This window comes from Diabrotica undecimpunctata, chromosome 1 (assembly GCF_040954645.1).
Source record: "Diabrotica undecimpunctata isolate CICGRU chromosome 1, icDiaUnde3, whole genome shotgun sequence".
Taxonomy (NCBI): Eukaryota; Metazoa; Arthropoda; class Insecta; order Coleoptera; family Chrysomelidae; genus Diabrotica; species Diabrotica undecimpunctata.
Window position 1 is genome coordinate 193,958,521 of NC_092803.1, and position 9,325 is coordinate 193,967,845.

At 32.0% G+C, this 9,325-nt stretch overlaps 1 protein-coding gene across 1 annotated transcript; it reads left to right on the forward strand.

Annotated features, from left to right (window-relative positions):
- The first annotated feature begins 8,328 nt into the window (after nucleotides 1–8,328).
- LOC140436887 (uncharacterized) lies at nucleotides 8,329–8,877 on the forward strand. The gene has a single exon (XM_072526046.1). It carries the CDS (start codon nucleotides 8,329–8,331, stop codon nucleotides 8,875–8,877), a length of 549 nt encoding a protein of 182 aa, XP_072382147.1.
- Nucleotides 8,878–9,325: the final 448 nt, after the last annotated feature.

The window sequence follows — 9,325 nt, forward strand, 5'->3', positions numbered from 1 at the left end:
TTTTTCTGATGGATATTTTCCAGTTAAAGTTGATTTCATGTAATCAAATGAACTAACTTACAAGTAAAGTCGTCCCAGGAACGCAGCTCAACAATATTGGCAATATCATTTTAAAGTCCTCTATTTTAAAATGTGTAATATATGTTTGAATTGTCAATATATATGAGTCAGATAAAATTAAATTATTAGAAAAATTTTTCACCAAGTAACAAAAAAAAATGTTTAATCTACTAATGTTTGTATTTTGAGAACGATTTCCGAAGTGGAAATTAAAACGTCAATAAAAGTACTTTAACCTTTAATTGTGGCTTAATCTCATTTAAATAGTAATTACTTTAATGAATTAAATTTCGCTAAAACTATTTAACCAATCTCGCTCAGCTTTTACACTGAATTCAAAGACAGTAAATCCCTTAAATTGATAATGATAATTTGGAGGATTCTAATTGAGTTATAGTTTTCTGGACAAAATTACAATTTGATTTTATGAATGATAGTTGCTGTTGGAGTATGTTATTTTGGAAGGCTTGCTTAGCTTCCAATAAAGATTGGCAACTATCATCCGTTAAAAGGTTAACTATTTTTTTAATCATGTTCCCAAATGTGTTAAAATTGATTGCGGTGGCAGTAGAACAGCAGGAAGCATATCTCTGTAACATTATATTCTTACAGGTGATTTCAGGAATATCTTTTTGACGCTCGCTATTAAACTGTTAACTAGTGAAAATTTTTTTCTTGCTTCCTTCGCAACTCTGTTTGTTCCATGCTCTAAACAAGTGACAATGTATTAAGTTTGGGTAAAATATTTTTAAATTTTGTCCTGCTTTCACCATATATAATGCGGCATCAGATACAATAAGCAATAATTTATCATTGGGCACAGTAGCAGGAAGAAAAGAGTTTGCTAATGCTTCTTATAGAAACCATGATATTGTTAGAGCGTTGGTTTTTTTTACTTGCCTTACAGGAAATTAAATACAATTTTGGAAAGGTTTCATCGCTAAGTACAAAAATCAATAAGTGCACAATGTATCTTCCTGACGAGTCAGTGGTCTCGTCCACACATATGTAAAAGTAATTATTACCTATTTCGGCTTTTATGTTGTGGATTACTAGAAGTATAACAAATTGACAATATTTCTCTTTATAGTTCGTTCACTGAAAATGTTTTGTTTGCAATATTTTTTTAAAAAAGAACTAAAGTTTTCATTAGATAATTTTGAAAGCGGTATAATAGAAGATACTAATGCACGACACAAGTCTTCCTTAAAAACTTCTTGTTCGGTTTGTTTTTTGGAACTTGACTGAAAGCACTTGGACACTGAAGGTTGATATTTTTCACTGGATGTTGTTTTTAATTTTTTAGTCAAATATTTCACGGTTCTGACATGCTGATCTATTTGAAATTTTTTTCAGATGAAATCTAAAAAAGAATATAAATATTCTATAGTTGTAGTCATTTTTAAAATCTAAGATTGTAAAAATAAACTAAAAATGAACGAAATGAAATGAAATAAAAATTTTTTTGCATAACAATTAAAATATTTAAATTAAATCAAATAAAAATCGGTGTAGTAATCTTGAAAATGTCCAGAAATGACTAAGGAAGAACCCCCAAATAATTACAAGAGGCTCTTGGTCTTTTCTGTTTACATTTACAGAAAAAATACTGTGAGCATAAATTAAAAGCACTTAATTAATTAAGTCCAATATATAATATGTTTTTGTTTTTAGCAAAATTAAAGCAAACTTTGCTATTGATAAAAAAATGTTGGCGACCTTTCAGTAGACTATTGAATGATATGAATTTTAAATAGGTATCCTATGTTTTATTGCAAGGAGTTTAAAAAATGCTTGAAAAAAAATACATCAATTTATTGCAAACTAGCCTTGTGTCGGTACTTTTTTAAACATAATCTCCAATTTTAAGATCTTTGTTTATACCACCGTGTACATTTTTAAAATAAAATAAAAAACTATACGTATGTACTTACGGTTTTGCCTGAACATGAGCAATAAACTTTATCCATATCCATAGATGGCTCTTTGTAAAGTTTTATCCAAGTAGAAACATTGCTTATTTTCGGCATTTTCAAAGCACAATAATTTTTACAACTAGAAATACACGTTGTTTACGCCTCCAATTTTACAACAAAAGTGAAACCAAGTGAAACTGACAGTCAAAATAAAAATTTTTACCTAGAGACATAAACTGGCAAACACAAACCCTTAATTCCAGGACAAAACGTGACAAAACTATAAGCCGCTGTCTTTTATTAGTTACTATTAGTGTTGCCCAAAATCGGTCTTGGTCTTGCAGTCTTGATCTTGTTCTTGCGTTTTCGCAAGACCAAGACCAAGACCAAGACCGCCTAATTTTAGCAAGACCAAGACCAAGACTGACCCTGCAAGATTTACGCAAGAACAAGACTAAGCCTGCGAGACTCTTGCGTCTTGCAGTTAGGACGGAGTGTCGTTTTAGCGAGTATTGTAGTTCGGGTGTATGCTTAAAGACTCTATGAGACGCAAAAAAATATGTAATAAACATACATCAAAATCATCAATCAAAATATTCATTAAAAACAACATATTTGACACTCTGGCACACTTCGCTCTGTAATTAATTGTCCAGATTTTGAGAATAGCCGCCCTCTAATCATAAAATAATCTTGCATTGCTACGCCGACAGTAATATCGTATCGAAATTTTTTTAAAATATGTCACCTTGGCTAATAAAAATATAACACTTATTATTACGGACACCCACTTAATAATTCAATTTTTTTCCCATTATAATTTAGTTAGGAGGAATCTAAATAAACAAATCTTATCGGCCTAAGACTAAGCATTATTTCTGCTGAGTGTGCGATGAGATCATTCGGTTAAACCAAATTTGCTGAAAGAGCGCGATTAATATTCAAACGTTTATTAATAACAGATAATGTCGCTTGCCGTGTAAACAAAATACCGAAATATTTAGAATAACGAAGTAACGATATATAGTTCTCGGTTTGTTATTAGATACTTAGGGTATTGAAAGTAACGGACATTTATAGTTACTTTTTTGACATCACTAAACTTCATTTGACAAGTTTACAATTTGACATGGGGGACAAAGATTCAAATAGTTTTAGTCGGAGTAGTGAGCGTTGGAATTATAGATCTAAAAGACCTAAAAGCAAATTTGATGAGTTTTTCGAAATAATTCATGCATCGCAAATTGCTTTGTTTAAATTGTGCCTACATGGAAAGGTTAAAATGCAAATGAAAAACAGAAACACTTCACGTTTAAGGAAGCATCTAATATCTTTTCACAAAAAAGAATTACAAATATTTCTTTCTAAAAAACCAAAATTCTGGTTCCTAAAAAAATGTTCCTACTACTTTATTTTGGTAAATGAATGTATTTATTAAGTAGATATTTCCTTAATTTAAAATAACTTCTTTTGATTATCATTGCTTTCTTACCCATTCTTTATTTTTTCAAGTTAGTTTTTTATATAAAAGTAGAGCTAATATTGTTAATAACATTTATGTTGCTTTAATAAGTGGAGATTATAGTTTGTTATCTTATCACCTAAAGAATATGTGCCCTTGATACTTGTATGTGAATTTTTGCCACGTACCAATCTTTTTTAAGATTTCCGTTTCATATATGGTGGAGGTCTATCAATCCACTTTCGTGGGGCATCGTAGATAGCTGGGTTAGTTAGAGCATAGGCACGGTTCGCTTAGATCGTGGCTTCAAACTCCCCTAGTAACGTTTAATAAATAGCAATAGGCTAATGGGTAACTGCAAGACTTGCAAGACTCTTGCTGCAAGACCAAGACCAAGACCAAGACCGGGAGTGCAATACCAAGACCAAGACCAAGACCAGGTGTATTGGCGCAAGACCAAGACCAAGACTGTCTAAGTCTCTCTTGTTCTTGCATTTGGGCAACACTAGTTACTATACCAAGAATTTGAATACCAAGTGATTATAAAACAAAATTAAATATAGACATTTTCATGCTAGCTGTAAGTTTCAATATAAAAATATTATAGTTTACACCAAATTTTAAAATTATATGCACTTTATGCTCACTTTTATAAAAATATGCAAAATTTGACGTTTTTGCATTTTTATGCATCATATGCAAAATATGCAATTTGCATATTTGCCTAAGTCTAGTCATTAGTCAATCAATAACACAGATAGTCCCAAATTTTGTTCAAAACTTGTTGTTCTATTTTTATTTGAACATGCATGTTTGGTCTGAATTTATCATCATTATCTAAAAACTCGATGATATCGTTCAATATTCAGGCTTTTATAATTTTTCGGTATATTTAAGTATTTTTGCGGTTACTTTTATCTTTTTCTAAATCAGAAAAATAAATTGATGATTCCATTGTTGTAGTAGGTATTTGTTTCTTTTACTAAGTCACTACTGTTTATTTGAAATATTCTGTTTAAAATTATTTCTCATATTTCCTTGATATCTCCACTGAAAATCTGTTTTGTCCTTTATTTAGGTAGGTAAATAACTGGCTGTTAATGATACAAAATTTTACAAATTAATGCGCATTTATGGTTTTTAATATGATGACAATATAATATATAATAATCTACAAAACCATAAATCGTTTATTATAGCAGTATGAATTCCAGCCAGTTTGTTAACTCTCGCAATGCATGCAAGTTAAAATAAATTAATACTAAATTTTTTGGAACCAGTATGCAACCCATTTAATTATCATTTTCCGCACTCCAAATGAGATATTTTAATGAGAATATATTATGGCAGTAGCTACGACCGAGTCAAAAACAAGTGAACAATGCCTAACTAAATTACATGGAAATGATTGAATTTATTAGAGTGCCGTTTGATTTCGATTCAGTCGCTAAAATGGCGGTTAATAAACGTTGATTGGCCAATATTAATGGTCAATCGAAAAAAGATTTATTTGGGCGGAAAAATCGATGCTAACTAAGCATGTTAAATGTTTGTGCGTGTAGTCAAATGTTACCGATGTTGTAATTTATTCAATTACCTTAATTTTTCTGCTTGTTTTGTCCTAGAAACAAATTAGTCCTCTATTAATCCAAGTTTCAGTGACTACTAAATTTATTACACGTTTGATACATTGATAAAGTATTTAATCGTATCATGTAATTAATGAAAATTTATCATTTTACTAAAATTTAGTAGGGACTCTTCTATACTTTTCAAATAAGAAATGAATGGCTGATAGGGAAATGTCCTTTAGATATGTAGCATAGTTGTAAATAAGGTCTGACTAAATGTGCAAAATAAAATTATTGATTTTGCTTTAACAAAAAATATAATTTTGGCATTTTTCCCTACCTTATAGCCCAAATTTTGGGGGTTTGTGGGAATCAGCAGTAAAACAAATGAAGTTTTATATGAAAAGAACGCTTAAGAATATAAATTAACCAGGGAATATTATCGCTGAAAATGAAACTGATAGACGAGGAAATATGGACAATAATAACAGCTTACGGAGTAAATGAAGATGCAAAAAAGGAAGAGAAGGATAAATTTTTCGAGGAGCTCCAAATGCAAATTGACAATGGGGAAGAAAATATACTTGTAATGGGAGATCTAAACGGTAGAGTCGAAAATAATAACAATGGAATAGAGGAATGCATGGGAAAAGAAGAAGAAATACTAAACAAAAATGGTGAAAGAATAATAGAAATATGTATGGAGAATAAACTTGTTATAACAAATACAAAATTTAAACATAAAAAAGTACACAAATACACGCGAGTACAAGAAAGTAGAAATGAAAAATCAATCATAGATTACTTTTTGGTAAGTAGCAACAAATGGAAAAGAGTACAAGACACGAAAGTCAAAAGAGGCTCAGAGATTGGCAGTGATCATCATCTAGTAATATTGAGAATGAGAACAGCAAAAGAAAATGAAGAAAAGAGGAGAAAGGTAGTAAATGAAAAAGTAAAAAGCTACAAATTAAAAGAAGAAAGATATAAGAAGATATTCCAAGAAAAATTAGACAATATTTTTAAAGGTAGGGCAAAAACTGCGAGTATAGAAGAAAAGTGGGAAAATCTCAAGACCAGCTTAATCATAGCTGCTGAGGAAACTTGCGGGAAGACAAAAATAGCAAATAATAGCATGAGGAGAACTGAATGGTGGACGGACGAAATACGAAAGAAAGTAAAGAACAAAAAAGAAAAATGGAAGAGATATCTAAGTACAAAGCGCCCTGAAGATTATGAGGCATATAAAGAAAAAAGAAAAGAGGTTAAAATAGCTGTGAAAGCAGAAAAAGAAAGGTCATGGGAAAAGTTTAAACTAAAAATGACAAATAATTATAGAGCAAACCAAAAACTCTTCTATGGCGCATTAAAACAGCTCAGACAAAAGAAAGAACACATGATGCCGAATATAAAAGACAAGAATGGAAAGGTAATAAAAGAAGAAAACCAAATAATGGAAAGATGGAGAGAACATTTCAAAGAGCTAACTCATACAGACGTAGACAACATAGTGGAGATACAAGAAATTAATGAAGAACAAAAAGTAGAACCCATAACAACAGAGGAACTAGAAAAGGCAATTGAAAGAGTTAAATTAGGCAAAGCACCAGGCAAGGATGATATCACCTCGGAAATGATAAAATTCATGGAAATAGAGGGAGTGGACAGCATGAAAGAACTAATGAATGATATCATAAAGAGAACAGAAATGCCACAGGACTGGAAGAAAGACATTATACTACCAATACACAAAAAGGGCGACAAGAGAAACTGTAATAATTACCGAGGTATTACTATATCAAGTATTCCTGGGAAGGTATTCGCAAGAATAATAGAAACAAGAATAAAAACCCAAATAGAACCAACTATGGAAGATACACAATGTGGATTCAGGAAGGACAGAAGCACGCAAGACCACATATTCACAATAAGACAAATAAGTGAGAAAGTAATCAATAAAAATAGAGAAATACATATATGCTTTATTGATCTGGAAAAGGCGTTTGACAGAATACAAAGAAAGGACGTATGGAGGACATTAAAGGAAAGAGGAGTTGACAGGATAACAATTGATGTAATAAAGGATATGTACAATAATAATACAAATACGGTGAGAACCAACAACGAGGAATCCGAAGAATTTACTACAAGTCAAGGCGTCAAACAGGGATGCGTGTTGAGCCCACTGCTGTTCTCAGTGGTACTGGATGAAGCAATAAAGAAAGCCAAGAGAAGAATGAGAAAACTAACATTAGGATACTGGCAAATGAAACAGACTCAACTATCAGAGCTTCTATTTGCAGACCACATGATTTTGATAGCCAAAAACAGAGAAGACCTACAGAACAACCTTGAAATCCTAGAAGAAGAACTGTGAAACATAAATATGAAAATAAATACAGAGAAAACAAAAACAATGATAATTTCAAATAAGAGAAAGACACACGCAATACAATTAAACGGAAAACAACTAGAACAAGTGGAACATTTTAAATACCTAGGAGCAATAATTGAATCAAACTGTAAACAAGACATGGAAATAAATGAGAGAATGGGAAGAACAGGAAGCTTATTTAACACTATGAAAACAACATTTTTGGGGAAAAAAGAAATACCGGAGAAGGTAAAAACGGCAGTCGTTAAATCAGTAGTTAGACCTACAATCATCTATAATAGCGAGTCATGGACATTGACTGGGAGACAAAAATCTCGAGTCAATGCTATGGAAATGAGGTTCCTGAGGAAAATAGCAAACAGAAAGAGGACAGACAAAATACGAAACGAAACAATCAGACAAAACCTAAAACTAGAACCAATAAACGAAAAAATAGTAGAGGGGCAATTAAGATGGTTCGGGCACGTGTGTAGAATATCGAATGAAAGATTAACAAAACGAGTGTTTGAAACGAGAATGCAAGGGAAAAACAAACGAGGAACACCAAGAGTTAGGTGGGTAGACGAAATCAGAAAAGAAGTTGAGAAGAAAGGATTGACATGGGAAAGTGCACGAAATGTAACACAAGACCGGATAGCATGGAGACAACAGTGCAAATCTTAACCCCACCAGCCTTACACCTAACGTTAGAAAGGCTCAGGACTAAGTAAGTAAGTAGTAAGGACTCTTCTATACTTTTAAAATAAGGAATGAATGGCTGATAGGGAAATGTCCTTTAGATATGTAGCATAGTTGTAAATAAGGTCTGACTAAATGTGCAAAATAAAATAATTGATTTTGCTTTAACAAAAAATATAATTTTGGCATTTTTCCCTACCTTGTAGCCCAAATTTTGGGGGTTTGTGGGAATCAGCAGTAAAACAAATGAAGTTTTATATGAAAAGAACGCTTAAGAATATAAATTTGGCATATGAGGAATTTCTCACCTTGCTTATCCAAATTGAATGTATTTTAAATTCGAGACCATTGTTTGCCAAATCAGAAGATCCATCTGACTTGGAACCAATAACTCCTTCCCACTTTTTGACATTACTTCCTTTAGTATCCATTCCTGAATCAAATCTCTTACCTATCCCAGTGAATCAACTGAGCAGATTCCAACATGTTCAACTGAGCAGATTCCAACATGTTCAACAGCTGCATCAGAGATTTTGGAATCACTTTTCCAAAGAATATATCAGCCAGCTACACCAATCCCATAAATGGCACCACAGTTCTACCAACAACATTGTACCCGGATCCTTAGTTATCATCCGTGATACCAATCTACCTCCATGTAGATGGATTATGGGAAGGATAATTAAATTATTTCTTGGTAAAGATGGAGGAAATCGAGTAGCTGAAATTAAAACTTCCAATAGACTCATCACCAGATCTACACGACATTTGTTTCCACTGCCAATAGAAAATTAATATTGTCGAAGTGTTTTAACTCGGAACTAAGTTTTTTTTTGCTTTAATATTTACTTTTTTTCTACTATATTTTGAAGCATACTTCAACGCCGGGAGTATGTTGGGACATTTTCATACCAAATACAATTTAATAAGAAAATTAGTTTAGTGCAGCCACATAGAGCCTGTCACATGTCTGTGCGTTTTGTGTTCCAACATACAATCTGACGGGATCAAGTCGGCAAGTGACATAATATTGACATTGACATTAACCTAGTACTATCCAAGAACACATCACGTTTTTTATTATTCACAAATTCACATGTTGTAATAAGTAGTTTGTACAAAAAGTTAATAAATATAATTCTACTTACTCACATTAAGATAATTTGCAGTCCACACCAGTTTAATTTTATCTACCATAAGATAGTCCTATGCTGTCCTACAGCATCCTAATGCTGTCATTCGG